The 23904-nt window shown below is 51.2% G+C and overlaps 1 protein-coding gene across 1 annotated transcript; it reads left to right on the top strand.

Annotated features, from left to right (window-relative positions):
- The first annotated feature begins 735 nt into the window (after nucleotides 1-735).
- CFAP251 (cilia and flagella associated protein 251) lies at nucleotides 736-23664 on the top strand. The gene is made up of 22 exons (XM_075041299.1): nucleotides 736-881; nucleotides 1475-1621; nucleotides 3274-3669; nucleotides 3823-3963; nucleotides 4432-4541; nucleotides 5022-5130; nucleotides 5563-5643; nucleotides 6150-6227; nucleotides 6754-6798; nucleotides 7121-7338; nucleotides 7937-8131; nucleotides 9946-10193; nucleotides 10286-10434; nucleotides 11224-11397; nucleotides 11709-11893; nucleotides 12413-12527; nucleotides 12736-12899; nucleotides 15745-15835; nucleotides 16045-16188; nucleotides 18891-19119; nucleotides 20946-21047; nucleotides 21990-23664. Exons 1-22 carry the CDS (start codon nucleotides 852-854, stop codon nucleotides 22139-22141), a joined length of 3303 nt encoding a protein of 1100 aa, XP_074897400.1. The 5' UTR covers nucleotides 736-851; the 3' UTR covers nucleotides 22142-23664.
- The last annotated feature ends 240 nt before the right edge of the window (nucleotides 23665-23904 follow it).

The following is a 23904-nucleotide window of genomic DNA, read 5'->3' as shown; positions in this document are numbered from 1 at the left end:
AGAGATGGGGTTTAAGGATCAAATCCCTGCTCCTGAAGCCATAAAACTCCTCCAATTCAGAGCAGCAGGTTGTGCCAGAGGAGGAGTTGAGAGCAGCCGCATTTTGATGATCTGCCTGCGCAGCAGCCTCTTCAGGTCGAGGAAGTAATGTGAGCTGATAAAAAAACAAACAAACAAACAAAAAAACCCCCACACCTCCTTTCCTCTCCCAGCAGGGTACGACGCTCTCGGTGGGCAGAAGGAAAAACAAATTAGATTTAGAAATTGTTACTATTTGAGCTTAACAGCAAGGTTGAAGTCAACAGTTGGGAGTGCTTAGAGCTCATTATCTGTGGTAGTGAAGGCAATAGCTTGGAGTGATCCCTGGGAATGGGGTCCCCTGTGCAAGTGCCATCCTGGCAGAGAGCTGGGGACCGCGGGGGGACCTGGCAGTGTTTGGCAGCTGTTTTTTCTTGCTTTGACTCTGCTTGTCCTGCTCAGTGGTGCCAAGGGAGCGGAAGCTGCCCACAACCCCCCACGTGGGGGCATTGGGTAAAGAACCCTCATCCCATTCCCCAGGCAGGGCGAGGGTTCAGTCCCAAAGGAGTCCGGCGATGCCGAGAAGGGCTTTGTCACAGCCACGAGCAGGATTTAGGCTTGGGCATGGCGTGGGGCTGAACGTCCCCCAACACCACCAGGTTTCTGCTTTGGGCAGGGTTTCAGCGCTGCCTCTCCATGGCAGCCAGTGGGGATGAGGAGGGTCCCCCCTTCTCTCCCCATGCAGCCCGGTGCTTTCCGGGCTGTCGTTGGCGCAGCCGTTGGCGCAGCCGTTGGCGCAGCCGGTGGAGCCGTTGCTTGGGAACAGCGGTCGGATGCAAACAGAAGCAGGGACTTGTGTGCCGGTGAGCTGTGGGGTCCCCAGGGGGTCCCTCGGGGCAGTGGGAGGATGGGACAGTTGGGGAGGCACCAAGGCCTGGATGAAGCTTGGGAAGAGCTCGGCAGTGACCCCGGTGAGACCCGTGGGGCTGTGGCTGTCCCTCAGCACCCGTCCTGCCTGCCAGGGCCAGAGGGAGGGTTTTTTCCCAGGGCCCCCTTTCCACTCCTGTGAAAGCTTTCTGTGTGTAAGGTTTTGGTGTTGGCTCAAATCCAGAGCCGTGAAGCCAGAGATGAACCAGCTGCTGCCCAGGAGTAGCCCCGCTGCTTACAGGGACGGTGACAAAACCCCATCGGAGGGGCAATGTCCATGCCCAGCGCGGCATGCGGACAGACAGGGAGGGAGCCTGATCTCAGCTGGAGTAACCAGGGCTGTGCTGGGCTGGCTTGCATTCAGTGGGAGCGTTGCTGGAGCTGAAAAGGGGGTCTGGCACCAGTTTCCCAGCTTCACAGGTGCCCTTTCCTCCGGCTGTGCCAAATTCCAGGTTGTTGTGCAGCCAAGCCCTGGGGTGTGTGTGTGGGGGGGTGTTTGTATGTATTTCAGAGCATCTCTGTGCCCCAGCTCCCTGGAAGGAGGGTGAGGATGGATGGTTCACATGAAATTACACTGGAGGACCGAAGCGGGGGAAGAGATGGAGTAAGCAGCGAGCCCAAGGAGACATCCCAGGACAGACAGACAGCTCGGGAGATGACCATGCCGCCTGAGCGGGTGAGGGCAGCTCCACCACAAACCCTGCCTGACACAGGGTTGGCGGGCAGGTCCTGATGGAAGCAGAGCCCCTGACTCCAGGACCAAGGGGTAATGTCTCCCAGGCATGGTTTCTCCTGAGACGTCCCTGGGGAGATGCAGTATCTCTGTGTAGTCTCAGGCCAGCCATCAATATTTGCTGAGAACTTGAGCTGCCCGAGAGTTACATGAGCAGGAGGGAACCCGGCCTCGTCCCCGTGCTGAACAAAATGTTATATTACCTCCCTTTGAAACAGAAATGGTGTCCAAATGAGGTTTATACCTTGCATGAGAGATTGCTATAGGAAACCAAGTAGTCCTGGGGGCAGAGGCAAAAGCTGATGTGGATCCCAAGAACAAGAATTAAGTGGCCAGTGGTCAGACTGGGGAAAGCCTGTCTGGGGGCTGCTGCAAGCTCTGACACCCCAGGGCTATTTAATACATTTATTAACAGGCTGATGAAGGGCCGAGGAAGGTGGTGGTGGGATTTTTACCCTCGCTTTCTGTATGTTCACTGGGCAGTATGGCAAGAGGCACTGGCAGCAGAGCTGGGATTGCTGCAAAGCCCTTTGCAGCCATCTCAGCCCTGGTCCCAGGACTTGATTCCCCTGCTTTTAACCTCAATTTGCCATCACTCCCTTTCCAGCTGTTGTGGTTTAACCCCAGCCAGCAACTAAGCACCATGCAGCCGCTCACTGACTCCCCCCCGCCCCCAGTAGGATGGGGGAGGGAATTCAGGGGAAAAAAAAAAAAAAGTGGGTTGAGATAAGAACAGTTTAATAGAATGGAAAGGAAGAAACTAATAATGATAACACTAATAAAATGAAAATAATAATAATAATAATAAAAAGGATTGGAATATACAAGTGATGCACAATGCCCAGTTAGTTCCTGAGCAGCAATCACCCCCCAGGCCAACTCCCCCCAGGTTATATACTGGGCATGACGTCACATGGTATGGAATACCCCTTTGGCCAGTTTGGGTCAACTGTCCTGGCTGTGTCCCCTCCCAGCTTCTTGTGCCCCTCCAGCCTTCTTGCTGGCTGGGCATGAGAAGCTGAAAAATCCTTGACTTGGTGTAAACACTCCTTAGCAACCACTGAAAACATCAGTGTGTTATCAACATTCTTCTCATACTGAACCCAAAACATAGGACTGTACCAGCTCCTAGGAAGATAGTTAACTCTAACCCAGCCAAAACCAGGACACCAGCCCATGACCATGTGCCCCCTTGCAACAATCAATAACTGTTCCACGGGGAATACTCAGGGCATGGAGAGCAAAAAGGCCAGACTTTCTGCCTTCAAAGGACCCATAGGTTAGTTTTGGAGAAGAAACTTGGGCATCTTAGCCCAGGTGATAGAAGCTGCCTGGAAGAGGTTCTAGTGTGAGATCCGGGATGCTGTGGATGTGCAAAGAGGGCAGGATCAGATGTGCAGAAAGATAAGCAGCGACTGGTGGGAAACTTTTCCCGGGTACAAATCCATAGGCAGTTTAGGAGCAGAGGAGTATCTTGCTATCAGAGCCTGCCCTGAGTGATGTAGGTTGGATCTGAGACATGCTGGGGTGCATTCCCTTTAGCTGCAGACTAGCCTGGGAGCCAGCGCGCACCGAAACCTCTCTCCTTTTCCAAGGACCCCCTCGCTGCTGCCAAGGAGAAGAAAGGAGCACCAGAGGGTGCTGGAGCAGATCCACTGTTGGGTGTCCTGTGGTCTCCTTCAGGGATGGGGATCCCAGACACCCTGCCCAGCACCTGGGCTGCGAGGCAAGACACGACCGCCTTGAGGACTGCCCTGGGAGAAGACATTGCTGGGACAACACTCTTGGAGGGTGCTGGACCCCCTGGACCACACCCGGCACTGCCTGAGCCCAAAGGGACCATTTCCAACCCTCGCTCAGGCTGCAGGGAGCAGGAAACACAAGAGAGGAGCGGGGAGGACGATGGGTGCAATGGCTCTGCCAGCTTGGTGTGGGCAGCCATGCCAGGGATGCTCTTCCAGGAGGACAAGCAGACCAAACTTCACCCCCTCGTGAGTATCGGTGGGCACGGTGCCATCATGATGGTCCAAACAACACACAGCACTCCTGCCCAGCTCTCTCCCATCACCGCAGAGGCATTTTGTGGCTTTTTTTTGTCCCGGCCGCTATGTGCCAGGGGCAAAAGCTCTGCCTCTTCCCTGCAGAGCCTGTCCTGGGTGTTGGGCTACAACAGCAGCCTGGCCGTGCACAGCCTGATGGACGGGGAGGACCTGGTGCTCCTGTATGTCTCCTCCCACACGGTGGTCATCCACGATGTCCTGGGGAACAGGCAGTCCCACCTGCAGGTCTGGCATGCAGCCCGCGCATCTTCCTCCTTCCCTTCTCCCAAACTCTCTCCTTCTGTCTCTTTCTCCTGGTGCTTAGGTGTCACCCATAACGGAACCAAGGAGCAGCCCGTGCAAAGGAGTGCGTCGTTTTGCTTGCACGCCTGTTGCAATTCCCAGCACGTGTTGGTGGAAGGCGCTTTGTGTTGGATTGCGGCGGTGACCGTGAGCGGCACATGCAGCATGGCCCCTCCTCTCCGCTGCTTCTTGTCTGGGGGAGCTGCAGTCAGCGCAAGGCACAAGGACAGGGTGATGGGCTCGGAAGAGCCTGTGAGAAATGGGGTGCAAAAGTTGGGCTGGAAGAATGAGAGTGGAGGACCCTTGGGAGGGAAGACAAGGGGAGCTCATGAGCAAAGCGGTTTGATGAATGCTTTAAACAGCCATCGGGTCTGGAGTCTTCGAGGCACTTTGCTGCTTCTCTTTCCCCAGGGCCACACGAATGTAATTTCTTGCCTGTGCGTGAGTGAAGACAGACGCTGGGTGGCAACCGGCGATCGAGGGCCAGATGCTCTGATCATTGTGTGGGACTCCTTCTCCGGGTAAGCTCCCTGGAACCTCCTCTTTGGAAACCTCCTGTGTCTGGTAAATCGCTTAGGACACTCCAGCTTCAGCTGAGAGTGAAATGGGAGAAACGCGGGGATGGGGTAAAGTGGCCAAGAAGCCAAAAGTGAACCAAGGGCTTCATCATCCTCATATCACCCATACCCACGGGACACCGAGATGGGGCCGAGCTCCCCCAGACTAAGAATTACATCACATCTCCAGGCTGTAGTATTTTCTTAAAAGATGACTGGTGACTTGTTTCCCAGAGCCATTTACTTGGGAGGAAGGGATGGAGAGGATGCTCAGCACCAGCTGCGGTGCTGACTGCTCACACTTCATGTGCGGCGACAGCGCTGGCAGTTGCAGAATCCCTCCCCGCCATGCAGACCGGGGTGGGCTGTGCCCTAGATTTGCCAAGCAATTGCCGTGAACCCACTGTGCTGCCATGAGACCCCCATGAGGACTTTGCTCCATAGGATACCGGTGCGCACCATCTTTGAGAGCCATCCAGAGGATGGGGTCAGTGCTATTGCTATTTCCCAGGATGCAAAGTATTTGGCAACCATTAGTGCTGGTACAGTGCAGGTAAAGAAAATATCTCCTCTTTTGTAGCCTTGTGGGATAGATCCCTGAAGTTTTTCCTAGTGCAGTGAAGGGGAGGGGGGAATTCAGCTGGGGAGAGCAGAAGAGAGGTGGAGCAGGTTTGCAGAGTGATGGCTTGGTTTTGCCAAGCCATTGGAAGACAGACCTAGATTTCATTAAAGTGAATGCTGTGGAGTTAAGAAAATGGATCTTAAGCTAGGATAAAAGCTTCTGAATCCAATGCCTTTCATTGAAGCAATTTCTAACATTATTTCCTGAAATTAAGCTCTGTGCTGCCAGGACATGTTGGGTTTATCCTGCTCCAGTCTTTTATATCCTCCCCACCCCTTGCAGCTGGAGGGAATGGGGTTCACCTGGCTCCCCTGAGCTCCCAGAAAGCCACAAATGTCCCTTGGGTTTTCCCTTCTCTGCCAGAGAGTTTGTGTTTGGAAGTGGACTTCGCCCACAGAGAAACCCATGTGCAGCACGGAGCTGAGGCCTGAGTTTGGCCATCAGGTGAGTGACTGCGGCCGGGGGGTGCAGATGATTGTGACTGGGGTGGACTGGGCAGCCCTGTCCTCACCTGCTCCCCCGCTTCCCGACATCCCCAGTGCCCTCATCCAGTATGAGGCTGCTGGTAGATGCTGGCTGGAGATCGAGGCAGGATCACACCCCATCCCTGCTGCACCCCAATGCAGCGGAGCATCTCGGGGCTGTTATTGCTGCTCCTCTGCTGCCTGACAGACATGGGACGTGGAGGGGACCCTGGTGGCATGTCCTCCACCACAGCCCTGGCACTGGCCAGGGCTCATGGCAGGAAAAGCCCATGGCCCTGCTGGCATGTCCCTGCTCACAGAGGAGAGAGCACAGCTCTGGTGTTTCACAGGGAATTGGGCCTCTGTTTTCAGTTCAGTGCAGGTGGTGAAGTGGGCTTTGGATAAAAGCAGATGTTTTGCATGAAAGAATAAGCAGAAAGCATTGCTTAGCTTGGTGTTAATACAATTCTAACCTTTTAATTTCAGGAGTATGTAATTTTTAACCCTCAAAATCCCCGTGAGTTTGTTAGCAACAGCAAAACCCAGGTGATATTTTACCTGTGGGTAAGTAGGGACATAGGAAGTTGTATTTCTGGTGCCAGACGCGCTCACAGAGAGTTGGAAGGTGGTGCAGGGGGCTGCACACTAGCGAAGCAGCGTGGGCTGCGGGGCTGGATGTCTGCCCACGACTGGGGTCTCACTTTGTTTTGCACATCTGCCCCTGCCCTTGCCCCCCCTCGACCCTCCCCACCTCCTGTCCTCACTAGACTAGAAGGTGATCTGGGCAGACCATCGCTCTCCCTCCACTCCCACGCTGGGCTCGGTCCCAGCTGTGGCAGGGATGCTCTCTGCCTCTGCCACCCCTGCTTTCCCATCGGCCCTTTGTGTGCCTCGTGCCAGTCAGCAGCTTTTGGGAGAGGAGAGGGTGTTTTGTGCTCTCTGGAAGGTCTTGGAGCCTTTCTGTCCCAGGAGCCCTGCTCTGGTTACCACGGTGCGGGGTCAGTGCCTGGGTGATGGGGAGGGGGCACGCTGGCACTACAGAGCACAGTTCCAAAATGCTTGTCCTGGACATTTTCTCCACTTTCTTCAGGACCATGCCGGTTTGCAGTACGGAGCACCGCTCCTGAGCAACCAGGTGAGCACAGGGGGAACCACAGCATGTCACCCTCTTGGCTTTCCTTCTGGCAGCAGCATTGTCCCTTCCCATCCCCTTAAGCAAAAACAGTGGCCATGTCCCCAGCCTGTCCCCCTCGGTCTCCTGAAGGGACAAGCCAGGATTGCCTGAGCTGAGGTCAAGAGGGGCTTTCTCTCCCAGAGATGCCCTGCTGCATCTTCTCCTGGGGCTCTTGCCTCTGATGACCCTGCCAGGGACAGGGAGGGAACATCACATGAGGGACCAAGCAGAAATATCCCTGCTTGAGGAGGATGAATGCACAGCCTCGCTGCTCTCTCTGCAGACCTTCAACAGTGTGGTGGGACACTTCAGCCAGTCAGTTTTTCATTTTAACAACTCCCAAGCTCTGACGGGCACCTCCGCTGGGAAGCTGGTGGTGTGGGATGTGGTCGGTCCCCACACCCCCTCCAAGGAACTGCAGGCCAAGCCGCACAGCATGAAGGCCACCAAACTGGTGCCTATGCAGAAGGACAGCCTCACTGTGCTCAAGGTGTACGAGAGGTAATGGGATGGCAGTTTTCGGTAGCCGTAGGTACAGTCCTCAGACATCTCAGCCGTGGGAATGGCAGAGCTCATGTTGATGAACTACGGCCAAGTATTGGAGTTTTAAGTCACTTGGCAGCATGTGAGGACCAGGGAAATTAATGCAGGAAAGTGCTGCTGATTTATGAGTCATTGCTCCGGCTTTTTCAAGCAATGAATTTGGCTGGGGTGGGGCGGGGGGGGGGGGTAGGTTGAAAACTCCTGGTAATGTGATCCCAGCTCTGCTGGAGTAGCTCAGATCACTGGATTGCCACGGTCACGGAGCATCGTGGGTGAGTCTTGCTCAGCCTCCTGGCCTTTACCGGCAGAGGGAGCAGACAGCCACCAAACGCCTTGACAGCCTTGGGGACAGAGCAGGGGACATTGCAGGGACACAGCAGAGCCTGGTCGTTTCTGCACAGCCCTGGGCTTTCCCCTGGCACATCTCTATGGGGGTCTTCTCATGCACTTGTGCAGAGAAAAGGGGAAGAGATTTGCTTCTGCCCAAGGATGCTATCCGAGAAATATTTGGGAGTTCTCAATCAGTGTGTTGATTAAAGCTTTCCCTTCCTTGTAGCTGCATAGTAACAGGTGATGTGAAAGGTCAGGTTAAATTCTATGACGGGCAGCTGCAGCTCCTCACCTGCTACAGCCGCAGCAAAGTGGGTCCCATTCGGTCCATCTCTTTCTCCAAAACCCCTCCTGACCCTCCCAGTGCCTCCCCAGCCTGCTCCACCTCCTCCATTCCCAGCAGCCAGCCCTTCGTCATCAGGTGAGTGCCCCTTTATGAAGCCAGGTTTTCTCCTGCATTTGCCCTGCAGCTTGAAAGCTGGGGAGGTGGTCATCTGAAAGCTGCCCATGGGCTTCTGCCTTGGCCGGAGCAGGTTTCAACCCTGTACTCAGGCTTTTGGGCAGGACAGGGAGGGAACATGCCCCTTTACGCTCCGCAGATTTTCACTTTGAGTATTTGTCCCACCTGCCCACCAGAGACAAGCAGGGGGATGTCTCCTGGGCAGCCCGCCTCTGCCCGCGCAGCCCCCAGGCAACTCCCACCAAAACCCGGGTGGGGCCCAGCACATCTTAAATTCCGAACTTGATGTGATGCCTTGGCACAGGTGAGAGAAGCGTTAACGCAGGCACGGAGGTGATCCGCTGGTCCTAGGGCGCACAGCTCCTCTGTCACGTACCGGCACACCAAGCAGTGCTAATGCCGAGCCTCCGGCTCCAGCTGGGCCCCTTAATCCCCCCCCCCCCCCTTAAACCCCTCTGGTGGATGGCTATTTCCAGTTAGATTTTATCATGGCTGGGCAAGATAATCGGGGCAGTGGCAGTGCAGAGACTGCCCCAGTGGTCATGGCACCAGTGCTGGGTTGTACCACGTGGACCCAGGAGCTTGGGACAGCCCCAGCCTGGTCACCAGCCCCTTTCTGCTCCTCTGTGGGACGTAGCTGTGTCTGAGGATTTATAGAAAGTCTGCAGGCCAGACGAAGCTGTTCTGTGGCTCGATCCAGCCTGCAAACCATATGTCTGTCACTCCTGTTAAGGCTCTCCTGGCAACGTCTGTCCTTAGCCACACATGTTTTCCAAAGAGCCATATGGGACAGATTCCTCTCCAGCCTGGAGCAGCGCCCTGGGGAACAGTTTGGTTTTCCCTGTCGGTCTCAGTTTTCTTGTCCCTCTTTCTGGGTTGCTGCTGCAGCTCCTGCCGCTTGCAGCTGCTCCGGGCAGCACAAAAGGCAGAAAACCAAGGGGAAAGCCTTGAGCCTGCTCATCTCACCAGGCTGATGGGATCAGGTATGGCTGAAGACCCCAGCTGAGGCACGCAAGAGGTGCAGCATCCTTCAGTGCCTGGGCCAGATGCACATAAGCCGATGGCCGTCACTGGCCAGCTAGCAAAGAGGCTGCTGTTTCCCCACTCAGTGTGATGCAGTGATACATCTGTCTGTGCAGCTCCTAGATCTCTGGGTGGTCCTCTCTTGACCCTTTAACTGGGCCCAGACTCTCAGTCCCCAGGCGAACTGATGACTATACATATTTGTTCTGTAATGTGCATAATTATTCAGATGTCAGCTTTACATGTCACCAATTATGCAGCGGGACCCTCTTCACTGCGTTACGGTTGGCGTGGCTGAAAGGACAGACAGGCAGCCGCTCCGTATGTGGTGCGGGACTGAAACTGTCCTCTGACCTTGTCCATGCAGTGCCGTCAACATGGAACCACTGGCAATGGTGACATGGAGACATGTGAAAAGGCTATTCAGAGTATCTTCAATTGCTCATTTGTCTGTCTCACACACCAGTGACTTGCAAACGGCAAAAGCTACACAGATATCATTCATCTTCTGGCTTGCCTACCCAAGTAGAAAATGGACCTGGCTCCAGTGCTTTCCCATGGAGATTTACCAGGTCATGAATACAAAGTGCCACCTGCCTTCCAGGTCAAGAAATGTTTGCATATTGCATATTGCAAAATATAAGTGATTGTCCTGCTAAGTTGCCAAAAAGAGACTGATGTGTAATATAGCTTGGAGGAACGTGAGCCAGCTAGTCTGATTCATCAAATTCTGTTTCTCTCACACTAAACAGGAACTTTATCCTTTCAACCTCCGATGCAACTGTGCTCCGTGTTGCAACAGACAGGACAAACTTTGAAAAAGTCATGGAAGAGGCGAAGAAAGCTGTGAATGCCGTGGCCTGTCACCCCCGGCAGGCACTTGTTGCTGTGGGGAGTGACTGTGGGCTGCTGAAGGTGTGGGACTACCAGCAGACCAAGCACCTCGTTAGCAGGATATTCACTGAGGCTGGCATCCAGTGCTTGTCCTATGACCCTCAAGGTATCCTGGCCTTGTGACCTCCCCATGTGCCAAGCACTGGGCTTCCCGGAAGGAACGATTGTGTTGTGAGAGTTTTTGGGCATGCTTTTCAGGTTATTTTCTGGCCGCTGGTTTTACTGATGGAAGCGTTTACATCCTCGATGCCATTTCCCTTCAGTCTAGCTGCAGAGAGTTCAAGTTCTCACGTGGTCCCATAACTCATATTAGCTTCTCTCATGATTCAGAGTACTTCGCAACTGCTGTAAGCTTGTTTTTTCCTCTCGGTGATTTACGTGCGTAGCTTGTGGTGCAGCTTTTGGTGGGACTGGGAATTGCCAGCCATCCTGTGAGACACGGCAGAGCGAGCAGTGCAGAGGGCTGTCCCTCCCCAGGGGCTTCGTGACTCTGAAATGCTTTTCCTGGCTTGAAGAGTCACTCTGTAAAAATGTCACCAGTCACAGCCGCTCCACAGACCTGCTGCTGGCAGCGTCCCATCACTAACTTCAGTGATAAGCCTTAGCTCTGCATCCATCTGTAGAAAGGGCTGGAGCAGGGATTTCCTCTTGGCTGGTGCACTGCAAGGGGGGTTGCTCCCTTGGTCCCATGTCTCAGTGCAGAAGTGTTCAGGCAGCGTTGAAGCAGTTTGGCACAGAGGCTGTAGCAACTGGGGATGATCTGTACAAAGAAAAAGACTCCTCCTTCATGCAGATGCCAGGGCACAGCAGTGGGAAGCATCTTCCTTGTGATTTCTGGGGAGTCACTGAGCTCTATTTTCTGCCCTTCTGCTGTGAGAGCATGGCAGGGAATGGCCTCCAGCCAGCTAGGATGCTCTGGCCAGGCTGAGGACCGCTGCAGTGCTGCCCTTGGGAGCAGCTGCCCAAATCTGTCTGACCCAGTGTTTTATCCTGGCTGTGACTCTAACCCTCCTGGTGGGACTCACAGAACTGAAAGGGCTCAGTTAAGCCCGGAGGGAACATGCAAAACTGCCTGCTGCCAGCCAGGGGATGTGCACAGGGATCATGGCTCACTGACATTTGCGCTGTCGTTCCAGGATGAGAAATACTCAGTGACTGTTTACAAGAGTGTCCTGCAAAATGGGAGCAGATGCTGGGAACACCTAGCGGGGCTGCACTCCCACTACAAACCCATCCGGAGCATTCTCTTTGGGGTCCAGTTGGACAGCAACGAGCCCAGGCTCCTGAGCCTTGGAGAGGACCGGCAGCTGGTAGGTCAATGTGAAAGTCTAAAGGGCAGTGGAACTTTGTGGGTAAAGTGGGGGGCTGGACAAGGGTATCGAGGAAGACACTCAGTCTTTGGTTCTGCAGCTCCTAACCCTCTCCCCACCAGCTCCATCGCAGGGGGTTGTTTCTCAGCCTGGTCTCAGGGCAGATCTGCCCAGGGTTCAGGGCTGAGGCTCTGCTACTGCGGGCTGCTTGCTCCAGTTGGTGTGAGAGATGCTAGATCCAGTTAATCTGCAAGGTCCAAGGTACTGGCAGACCACAGGGGATTTACCGTGTTTCCTTCTCTTCTCTCCAGGTTGAATATGACCTGAACAGCAGCAGCAAGGACCACTTGGTGGTCTTGCACAGGGACCGCATAGAGCAGATGGCCGTGCCCCTGTGCTTGGCCTGGTACCCACAGCTCAGCACCGAGTCCTTTATCCTCACTGCCAACAACCGCTACAAAATGAAGCTCTACAACACGACGACCAAAATGTGCAGGTAGAAGAGAGATTCATGCCTACCACTGCCTGGGACCCCCATCCTGACTATGTTCTCCTCTGTCTAATGCCTGCCCTATTCCCACCCATGAGCATGTGTTTGCCCATCTGTGATGCAGATCTTGAGATTACTCTAGGGCTCCCAAGTTGCTCCATCCTTGTGTCCACTCTGCTGTTCACTAGCGTGTCATCTAGTAAGGTTGCGGCTGCAGGTGTGTCTCGGTCTGCCCAGCATGTTGGACTTGAGACGCAGCAGTTGGACATCAGATAAAGAGTCAGGAGCCTACATGAGCAAAGCACAAGGACTGAATGTTCCCTGAGTACTAAATTCCTTTCTTAGCACCAGTGTGGTCCATACTAGCCAGGGCCCCTGTCCTATACTGTCCTCTCAGCCAGCAGCACAAAGCCTTTGCACCCACCACACCTCCCCATATCTACCCATCCTTGAGCACAGCGGCCGTTCAGAGAGAGAAAATGTTTTGTGAGCCCTGGAATGGATGAAAATGTTGTTTGCCTTTAGAAAGACCCTTTTGGGACCAACCTATGGCTCCGCATTGGAGAAGATACAAATCCTTCCACCAACAAACTCTACGGACCCCCAGAAACGCTATCTGGCATACATTACAAAGGACAAGGTATGGAACCCCATCCGCCCCAGCTGTACAAGAGCCCCCGCTTCTAGAGGTGGTGGTCCCTGGGGGACTTTCACTGCAGACAAAACCATGCATAGACTGGTCCTGCCCAAGAGCTAAGCGAGCTCCGGGGAGGAGGATGCAGTGCTGCCCTGGCATGCAGCCCTCCTGTGGGACCCCCAGCCCTCCCAGGCTCCCTCTTTCCTTACAGGTGGGCTTGCAGATTTTGCCTGTCGATGGCAACCCCCACAAATCCTCAGCTTTCATTTGCCACCCGGATGGTGTCTCTGACCTTGCTAGCTCCTATGACGGATGCTACGTCTTTACAGTGGGGGGGAATGACCGCACTCTCATGAAATGGGAGGTCAACCTAAAGTGAGTACTGCAGGAAGGAGAACAGAGTCTTGTTATGGCTTTCCACAGCTGCTTGGTCAACACAGCTGAAGCAAATGTTCACCAGCATTTACACTGAGAATGGGGCTTTTGTCCTAAGAGGTCCCTGTTTGCGTCCAGAGGAGTTAAAGCCAGTTCTCCCAGCTATTTCTGTGCTTAGCCCAGTGTATACGGTGGTGCTGCACCCATGGGGCAACGCAGCAGGGTGCTGCATGGGGAGCGTTTCTTTGCAGGGCTTTCTTAGCACAGGTCCTTCTGGGGCAAGTGACAAAGCCGTGCAGCTTCACTTTTCTTCCACAACACCATGCCCGCGACCAGGCTGACAAACTGCATCTGGCAAGGAGGGTCACAGGGTGGAGGACAGGTCCCAGCACTCGTGCAAGCAGGAGACCAACCACTTGCTGAGAGGAGGATGAAGTGAGGCTGGCAGCATCTTTGCTCAACCCTGGGGGGTGCCAGCTCTCGGATACCTGGTCTGCAACTGGATTTATTAATAGTGGAGCCTCATGCCCTGCATTCACACAGGTTCTCCAAATGCCCTGGCTCAGCACCTACAGACAGCATGTACCAGGCTGGGACGGTGGCATGGTAGTGGGGTCAGCTGAGATTGCAACAACCTGCCAGGCCCTGAGAAGCTATGTGGTATAGCAGCTGAAACAGGAGGGACACAGTCTGGGGGGGGCTTTGCTTCCCTCTGTGTGATGTAGCCACATAGTCAATAGGGGGGATTAAATCAGCAGATCTCGCAGATGGTGGCCATAGCACCTATAAAATACTCCAGTCTGGGAAATGGTACCCAAATGGTAAGAAGTTGAGCAGAGGATTTTCTGGTTCTTGTGAGGGCTTGGCCAGTGTGATGGGGGATTTTCGGGGTTAGGCAGGGGATCAGAGGAGCGGCACTGGCTGCAGGAGGAGCATATGGGGCAGCTGCTGATACAAAAGTGTCTGCTTTCCAAATGGGATAGGCCAGCATTTGCTAGGAAATCCTCCCTGCATTTGAAGACTGGATTTAGGACAAGCCACCTTAATCCTATAAAGCTTTGCTTACATGAGTAAATGGACTGCAGTAAATGGGGTGGCTGGAGGAGTGAAGGCTGCTCTTGCAAACGAGGATTTCCAGGCTCTGGCCCAGAGCGTCAGTGATAAACCCTGCCAGGTTTCTTCCGCCTTTCTCTACAAGTGTGCAATTTCCCTTCTGCCAGCTCCCTTGGGCAGCGGTGCCAGACGCGTGCTCCCACATGGCAGGCGGGTAACCCGGCAAAGGCAGGATATATATTTTGGTTTCTTTGCACGTCAAGGACCAAAGCTGCTCATCGCAATGCGCTTGCAGGGCAGAGGGCTCTCCTCTCCTGAGCATGGCTGCAGGCACCCCATAGACACATGTGTACGTTGAAAGGGAGCAGGCAGCTGTGAATGAGCTGAAAACTGCCAGGCCAGTTCACCTTCACGCTTCAAGGGCTGGAAAGGGAGCTTAGCCCATGTTGGAGCTAGAAAATGTAGACGGCATGGAATGGTCTCTGTCGGTCTGTGGCTTATTCTGCATGTCACCCAGGTTTCTGGCAAATCAACCCCACGGGAGCTGGCTTTTAGCCCTCCCTCCTGCTTTTGCCTTTTAGAGTGCACCTGTGAAACACCGTTGCCCCACATCTTCCTAGGACAAAGGCTTCGTGGTTAAGACACATGCTGGTCCTGCGTAAAACATTTCTTGTAGGTACTGCTCACTCCGAGGAAAGCCCAAAGGGTGCTGAGCCAGCTCACCTTCATGTGCCAGAACAAAGGAAACCTGGGTGGGAAAGCAATGGGCTTATTTATTTTCTTTTCCACTTTGTGTGGCTTAAGCGGTTGGGGGTCAGAATAAGCGACATTTTAAGGAAGGCAATAGAATATAAATGATCCTTCTTTATAATGGTTGGCCAGGGTCCAGGCAACATTGCATTTCTATGTAATTTGTTTTCAGAGCGAAGCTCTTGATGAGCTAATTATCATTTTATTGCTGCTTCTGGCATCTTGTGCATCTCCACTGTGTTTAATACCCAAATAACTTAATTATGAAAAAAGCATGAAGCTTGCAAAAAACCCCAGTGGAAGCAGCACTACAGAGGTGTGCATGAAAGCTGCAGCCTTGCTGCCAGGCGTGGGGTATTATGTGGCAACGCTACGCCATGATTGCACTACCAGGCTTGGTTTCCTTTTTCGTCTGCACAAGCCGAACGGATTCTTTTGGCTCCAACTGCCTATGAAATTGAAACAAAGAGGTGGCACTCAGACGCTTTCAGTTTAATGTAGACTGCACCTGCGACACAGTCACCCACCACAGCAGAGGAAGTAGAGTAATGGATTGCACTGAGTTATTGGGGAAGAATGTGTTAGATCAAGGAACGGGGAGCTTAGGTTTGTGTGGTTTATTGCAAACACCAAGCCCCAGCCCTCTCTGCATGTTCAAAACGCTGATCTAGCTAATTCATCTCCCTCAATGTCTCTATAAGGAAGCAGAAAAGCTAAATGCCAGACACCAAGCTCAAGTCCATGGAAAAGCTCCTGGCTCCCAGCCCTGTGCTCATTCCACTAAACAAGAGGACCATTCAGTAATAATTAATTCCCACACTGTGCTATTGTATGTAAAACCTGGGTATGAAATATACTGTAGAAGTGCAGGCTGATGATAAAATAGTATACCGTTCAAGGCAATGCTTTTCTTTCCTGAATTCTGAGGCCCAGGGATTTTATTTATTTATTGAAAGTGTCTGTGAACAACGACTAGAAAGGGAACATGAAATCTCTCCTCACATGAACCCTTCCTGTACCTTCTTTTCTCTGCTTCTGCCAGTGCCTTGGATGCTGCTGCTTCCCTGGGTGGGGAGGACTTGATCCCATTCTACAATCTACTGGATGGCGGCAGAGAAGGCGAATTCTTCAGGGTAATTATGCTCACCGTGAACGCTGTCTAGCAACATCTGGTTGGACTTTAAGATTAATTTATACAGGCCTGACATTTCTTTATTTTTTGTCCAGCTTGCCTTTAACAGCAATCTCATTGATATGCCTGTTAGTAAATCTTAAAAGAAGTCTTATCTTCTATGCCTGTTGGTAACTGAAATTTACAGTATCTTGTTTGAATCCCTCGCAGGAACTGGAAGACTATTTTTACTATGCACAGCTGCGCAGCCATGGTATCGATACACTGGAGACCAGACAGGTGTCAACGCATATTCCCTTGGAGGAAATTCCTTCTGTAATGAGAGCAATGGGATTTTATCCATCAGAGGAAAAGGTCGGTCCGTTGTTTTTATTGTTGTTATTAAAAGAAAAAAGAGCCAGACTGATTGCATTTACCAAGTGTCCCGTGAGTCAGATTCTGACTGTTGGTCATGCTGGATGGCTCAAGAGTTTATTTGCTGGCTTTCAATGCATTTAACCTGGTCTGCATCAATATAGCAGTAGTCAGAATCTGGCAGCAAGTTCCTCAAAAAGTAATGATTCCTCACTAGAGAACAGGGCAACCACAGGGGCAGGCTGAGCAAACCTGAAGCCTGATGGTTCGGAAGTGTTCAACAAAAGCTGACCTCTGGGTCTTCTGGAGGTTGAGTGCTCTGCCACCACTGCAGAGGTGAGTTTCTTCAGAAGGTGAACTGAGAAACTTGAGGAATGAATCTTGCTTCGGGCAAGCAGGCCTCCAACTTTCCAAAGTCCATGGGCTAAAGTGCCTTGAGTGCAGGCAGCGATGTGCTTTGGTCTCTTTGTGACTTCTACTAGTGGCTGAGCTGCTTTACATGCAGCATGTGGTTGGTGGGCCATGGGCTAAGTCCCTCCAGGTCAGATGGAGACTCAACCAGAACATCCTATGTGTGTTACCAACGCGGGTGGGAATGTCCAGCTCCATGCAATCACTCATTTGGACATTTACAGAGCCTCTTTTTTCTTCTGCCTGGGACCGATGAAAGAATGATTTTAGATGGAGACAGCAGCTTTTATTCCCACAGAACTTAAAGCTCTTTCATAACTGATAAACTCTGCAGAAGCTCTCTCTGAGCTTGCCTTTCAAGGTTGCAGCAGTGGAGCTTCCTATCAAACATTTCTCAAGAGCTTTTAGCTTCAAATTTTACAGCAAACAAAGGCAACTGATTTAATAAGGGTGCTGCTTCTTCCCCTTTTGTGGCTGTTTCTACAAGGCAGTTTGTATTGTATATAAACCTCATCTGTAATGTTGTAACCCGGCAAAAGGGTAATTAAAGCGCATACAAAAAAAAATTAGTGAATCTAATGCAAGGAGATTTAAATAATGACCTCTTTGCAACAGCTACAGCCCTTCAACGCAGGAGGGGTTCTCCCAAGGGAAGCGGTACATTGCTGTGCTCCCTTCATCTTTCTGCGGGGGAGGCTGCATTCATCTCTGCCATTGAACAGGAACCCCACAGGCTGCTGAGATGGTGCTGTGAGTCAGTGCCACCCCATCTGCCTGGGCATACTCTCTGCCAGGAGAGCCAGCAGATGGGAGGCAGGACCTTTGCCACAGCCACCACCTAACAGACTTGCTTTGGAGTCCCTGCAACCAGCAAATGTTCATCTGAGCCGTGACTGCTCTGCCCTTGTGTCAAGCTGTGGTGTTATCCCCGCGTACTTTGTTAGATCTTTTCCTTGAGTTATTACTTTTTCATCTCTTGGGGGGGAGAGAGAGAGAACATACTCCCCTGGGAAATATCTCTGGAAGAATAACTGTTAACCCTCCCCTGCCCCAAATCAAAATGAAACCAGAATTTCAGGCATGGAAACAGAGGTGCTAAGCTGTTGTGAAGCCAGGCAACCTACAGCTTGCTTCTCGAAGCAGGCAGGACAGTATTAAAATCGAGAGAGAAAGTTCATCTCTCTCTAGAGTGTTTTAATAAAGAAAAAGCAGGAGGGAGAAAAGGCAGCCTGGCCTGACTAGCAAAGCTTTTGGGAATTGGTGTTTTTCTTTTGTCGTTCAATGGGGCTGATATAAAACCTAATCACACATCAGGCGGAGCCGAGTGAAAATGACTGTTCTTGCCTGGTGTGACATTCGCTACAGGGAAAAATATAAGGCTGAGATTTCCCCTTTCTCCAGGCTTCATTCAGTAGAAAAACTTGTGACACAAGGACAAAGGCCCAAGGCTGAATGCAAAGTCCTCCCCAGGGAGATCTTGCATCAGCTTCCCTTCCCGGGGAGCAGCAGGCTTGGTATGTGTTGGCACAGGGAATTCTCCGGCATTTCTCTGCTGCCCATGTATCTCCAAAGGGACTCCCTCCTGAAGCATGAGTACAATGAAGGCATGGAGCAGATCCTGCTTTTCGGACACACATCTGCACAGCTGCCAACTGGGCTGACTCACAGCACCAGACTTCAGGAAAACCAATAGTATCCAGCACGGCCAGTGCTTGCCCACTTGCCTGAGAGAAGAGCAAGTGATCCAGCTGTGCAGGAAGTCAGCCCCACTGAGCAAACTTCAAGTTTGGCTTGAGAAGTGGCAGAACTGCACCAGACCATGTCGGATCGGTGGGGGCGGGGGCAAGATTGCTTATGCTGGCCAAGGTGTGTATATACTGCATGCAGCCTGGTTATGTCAGGACATTCATGCATGTACTTTTGTAGCAGGGTGGTATATTTACTGGTTTGTGGTTTGCCTGCCCACTGTCCCCAGAGTGGAGACACAGCTGTGGCAAAGGTAACAGCTGCAAAGTCACCAAGTGCCTAGCATAAGAAAATAGAGGAAATCCAAAATGACTACATATCTGTTACCCTGTCTTTAGCTAATTTTGTCATAACAGCAAGCGTGTAACTGTTAGCCATGTCCATCCTCAGCTGCTGAGTGCTAGCTTTTTACTGGGATATGGTCATGCCATCTGTGGTACCAGTACGTGCACAATTATGGTACATTGGCATTCATGAGATCGGAAACTGGCCTGGTGCTCTTCAAAACGAAAACGTGTAACAATCTGTCTTGCCTTGATCTTTAGATTGAAGAAATGATAAATGAAGTAAAATTCAGCAAGTATGTGGATACTGGAGAACAAGTGACAAAAATCAATTTAGGGGATTTTATCAAACTTTATATAAATCATCGACCTGCGTTTGGCTTGTCAATGAAAAAAATACAACAAGCATTTCACGTTCTTGGTTATGATAATGAGAATGGAGACAAAGTTATTGACAGAGGAGACTTACTGTTGCTGCTTCAGTGCAGAGGTGAGTTATTTCTTTTCTAATATTAGTTTTATGCTTGCTAGTTCTGCCTTCAATTTCAGAACGTATTCACTGCAGCAAAAAACTAATCTGGAACTATAGCCTGGTAACCAGGGCAGGCATGTGGAGCCACCTGTCTTAAGATTTTAAATTGAATAATTACATCTATTGTCTCAGCTGCACTTCTTTTACTGCTCTGGAAATTTCTGCTGGCCTGAGGTATCTTGTCTGTCAAACGATGAGTATGGATCTTCGTGAATTGCATCCTTCTTCCAGTAATCCCTTATCTGAATCATTGTTCCCTCTTCCAGTCACACAGTCTCCAGAAAGGTAGTATAAAACTGAAAAAGAGCGGGAGAAGAAAGGAGGAATGAAACTGGTCAGTCCTGGACTGCATCTATGTGTCAAAGACTGAAAAGATGGGATGGTTTAGTTCAGGTGAATCAGGGAGAACACTGTAAAGATGTGTGTAAATATGCTTATGGCCAATGCCACAGAGAGGTAAATAACAAACTTCTACTGTCTTGCTCCTGTTGCAAAAGTGCAGTTAAGGATTAAAGCAGGTAAAGGGAAATGCTGTTTAACCCAGTATATCACCATCATGGTTTAACCCCAGCCAGCAACTAAGCACCACACAGCTGCTTGCTCACTTCCCTCCCAGTGAGATGGGGGAAAGAATTGGAAGGGTAAAAGTGAGAAAATTCATGGGTTGAGATAAAGACAGTTTAATAGGTAAAGCAAAAACTGTGCATGCAAGCAAAGCAAAACCAGGAATCCATTCACCACTTCCCATGGGCAGGCAGGTGTTCAGCCATCTCCAGCAAAGCAGGGCTCCATCACGCCTAACCGTGACTTGGGAAGACAGACACCATCACTCCGAACGTCCCCCTGCCTCCTTCTTCTTCCCGCAGCTTTATATGCTGAGCATGACATCCTATGGGATGGAATATCCCTTGGGTCAGTTGGGGTCAGCTGTCTCAGCTGTGTCCCCTTCCAACTTCTTGTGACCCCCCAGCCTACTCGCTGGTGGGGTGGGGTGAGGAGCAGAAAATGCCATGATGCTGTGTAAGCACTGCTCAGCAATAGCTAAAAAAACCCTGAATTATCTACACTGTTTCCAGCACAAATCCAAAACATAGCCCCATACCAGCTACTGTGAAGGAAATTAAGTCTATCCCAGCCAAAACCAGCACAATCACCTGGTAAAGCTCCTTGCTACAAAGATCCTTGGAAGCCAAGGACTGAACCAGTGTGAGAAAGGTTAGTTATTTATACCGATGGTGTGAATATCCATAAATAGATACATTAGATAGAACAGTTTCATAACAGATCTATAACCTTATGCTTCGGGGCATGAGCCAACCACTAACTGGGAACAAGTGCTATGTCCAGGTTATTCCAAAATACTAGATCAAGACTTTCCTGCACCTTCCTCTTCCTGCTCTGTGTGGAAACGGCTATGGCCATGGACATGGGGCTACACGGGCTGTGGTCTGCCCTGTGCCAGGAATTCTTCAGTGGGAATAGAAGCACAAGCCCCTGCAAGTGCAATGCAGCCTAAAGAGCCATCTGCATCAGAATTTCTCCCTTTGCTAAACATTTTTGCCCAAAATGCAATATGCAAGAACAATTTTCCTTAGAATCAACATTTTCCTGTGTTGGGATCATGCATTTTGATTGGTGATGTGTATATCTCTATCTTAGAGAAGCCAAATCTTCTTTCAAACTGTCCTGTTTTGTTTGTACACTGTCCTTGTTTAAGTTGCCTTCTAGTTTTTGTGCTAATGACACCATAACCCAAGAGGCTGGTGTTGCTTTGCTGTGTACAGGAGAGCATATGACAGAGGACGAGCTGGTGCAGTGTCTGACCACCCTGCTGGGCAGGCGTCCTGCAGGAGGAGGATCTGAACCGGACACCTACGATCCCTCAGGTACAGGATTAGCATTCCACACAGCACAGAAGCAGGATCGCTTCAATTCCCAGAGTAATTTAAATTGCAAACCCATTACCCTGTTAGGCCAAGAGCTGTCAAAAACGCTCAGGTGGGATTGCAAAAATAGTCATAGAGCTATAGACTGCCCCTCATCCATGCAGCAATTGCATGGGTGTATCTAAAAATAAATGGACAATGAAATGTAACTGGGACCTGACAAGATTACACTGCTGTTTATCTGCTGGCTTGGAACTGAAATTAGAAACACACAGTGGAAGGTTTACATGCCAAAGTCCACAGGCAAAAAGGAATCCTACAATATGCAAATTACAGTGTTGATTTCATCCAGGCGGCAATGCCCATTGTAATGGAGCTGTTGATAACTACCGCATTTGTCTACAATTTATGTCCCAGTCTACACCAGCCTAGAACACCAAATTACAGCGTTGATTTCAGCCAAGTGGCATTGTCCATTGTAATTGGAACTGCTGACAAGTGCCACATTTTTGTACATTTCATGTCCCAGTCCACACCAGTCCAGAACTACATCTGGTTAGGGCCATTGGCAATGGGCCACACGCAGCGAAGGTACAGCTCCTGAAGGAACTGCCTGGCACTACAAACTGACTTTGAAATCCCTGGATTCCTTGGGATCCTAAAATCACGTCAAATCGCCGGTAAAGTTGCATTTGACCCCTTAACTCTTCTGAGGCACAGACCTCCTGCAAGGTGAGGTTCACAGCCTTGCAGATTCAGCAGATTCGATCCCTGACAGGAATGCATCAAGTATTAAGCTAGTAAACCAATACTTTTTCATGATTACTTTGTACATCTTTAAAAGCATTCTATCCACTTAGTGCTGCTTATAAATTTTACCGATCTGGAAGGCCATTTTTACATTGCTATTGTGTGTTTTGTGTTGATGTTACTGCTCTCCAGGTGCAGCAGCTTTGACTGAAGAAGAAATTCCAGCAGAAATCACAGCGGAGATATTTGCTACTGACATTCTTGGCTTACCTATTGCTGAACCAGAAAAAAAGAACAGAAAAAAAAGAGATGAATCTTTGATCTACGAAGACTCAGAATCATAGCTGCCACAAAGTTTTCTACTCATTCCTACTTTCCAGTCTCCTCTCCTCAAATATCTGCAAAATTTCTATTTTGTGTTTATTACAAAGTAAAGGTCACATAGTTTCTTATTAATCAAACTCTAGAATAAGCCCCCAGTTTAGCACATGCCACAAACCTATGAGATCAAACCTCCGTAGGGCAACACTGGGGTGGCTGTAAAGAATGAAGCAGTAGTTGCCGCGCTGTCTTCTTGCATTGGCCACCCCAATTGGCTGGAAGCTTCCTAGAATTCGTTTCAGGTGGGCTTATGCCAGACGCAGTCTATTTTCATTACATTAAGACAGTATTTATTTGTGAAACTTGACAGCAAAAGAGCAATCGAAAAGTATTGTATTGATTAAATACACTGATAAATGTAGTGTACAAAATGCTTGGATAGGTTAGAATGGATTTGCAATTATAAATCCAATGGACCTCAGTAAAAAAAAGGAATGCTGTGATATACATTAAAACCAGATTTCCATTTTGGCCTTTAAAACTTACTTTTTCTTTCTGAAAGTAGTAGTTCCAATTAGTAGTGTAATACCAATGGGACAGCATCTTACTGTGTTTGTATAAACAGCATAATGAGGCTGATATAAGTTGCTGTAGAAAGATCAGTCAAGTGCTGTTGAACAGGCTTCCTTCTTTACATCATCCTCAGCATCAATTTGAATAATAATGTAGGCCCTCAAGAAGCGTTCCTTTCAGTGGCAATGTTTTTTAAACAGAGATCGCTGTTATGTACTCTGAAAGTATCTGTGATTGTACAATTAGTACAAACGGCAAGGTGTGCACTAGGTGCAAGTTAATGAAGGAGTCCAGTGGCGCCATGACCAGAGCACACCGTGTATGCGACAGGAGAACTTTTCTGCAGACCATCGCTTCGTGTGTAACACTCCGCCCATTTACTGCTATGTTCATGTACTTCCATGAACTGGTGGCAGAGAAGATCCTCTGCTACTTAAAACCGATTCCATGGAATTCTTTTGGGCAACCGAGAAACCTTATAACCGCTGCAAAAAAAAAAAAAAAAAAAAAAAAAAATTAAAAATCTGCATATTATGGATTTATTAAGCGTCCTGTTTAACGAGGCAGATGCTCTGCTTAACAGGAAGCATTGCCAGTCCCCACGCTCAAGGTCTGCAATAGTGTCACGGCGGCTTGCACAAGGGCTGGACGGGGTTGTCACTCGTGAGCCGCCTGCCCGGGAGCGGGGCTCTGCTCCGCCGTCCCTGCGCCGAGCGCCGAGCTGAGGGCGAGCGGGTCCCACGGCTGACACTGCCGGAGCCCCCCCCCGGCGCTGCTCCGCGCCGCACAACGCCGCGGGGACGGGGACCCGCCCTCCCTGCCCGCGGGCTCACACAGCGCCGGCGGCGCCGGGGCAGGAGGGAGCCGCGGAGCCAAACTCTTCCTCCGTCCGGCCACCCTTCCGCGGGAGGACCCGCCGGTCTCCCCCCCGGCAGCCGCGGCGGAGGCAGCTCCTCCGCGGGCCCCCGCCGGTTTGTCCCCGCGGTTCCAGGGCGGCTGAGGGGCCCCTTCCTCCACTCCCTCCCCAAACCGGCTCTACCCCCCGCCCCCGACGCCGCCGCCGGGACGCAGGTGCCCGGGCCGGCCCGGTTCCCCGCCGTCGCCTCACAACTCCCGTCCCGCGCGCGCCGACCCCTCCCTTTGCCCCGCCTTTCCCGGCCCCGCGCGCGCGGGCTGCCGGCGGCGGCGCGGGGCGCGTGCGCAGTGCGCGGGC

The sequence above is a fragment of the Buteo buteo genome, chromosome 11, assembly GCF_964188355.1.
Source record: "Buteo buteo chromosome 11, bButBut1.hap1.1, whole genome shotgun sequence".
NCBI lineage: Eukaryota > Metazoa > Chordata > Aves > Accipitriformes > Accipitridae > Buteo > Buteo buteo.
Note: the sequence above shows the minus strand (reverse complement) of the source record. Positions and strands in the feature narration are given on the sequence as shown.

Excerpts from the sequence above, each read along its gene's own strand:
- CFAP251 (XM_075041299.1), top strand. The coding sequence starts at position 852 with ATGCAAACAGAAGCAGGGACTTGTGTGCCG. Across the intron at positions 10,194-10,285 it reads CTTGTCCTATGACCCTCAAG|GTTATTTTCTGGCCGCTGGT; the intron begins GTATCCTGGCCT and ends CATGCTTTTCAG. Across the intron at positions 16,189-18,890 it reads TTTATCCATCAGAGGAAAAG|ATTGAAGAAATGATAAATGA; the intron begins GTCGGTCCGTTG and ends CTTGATCTTTAG.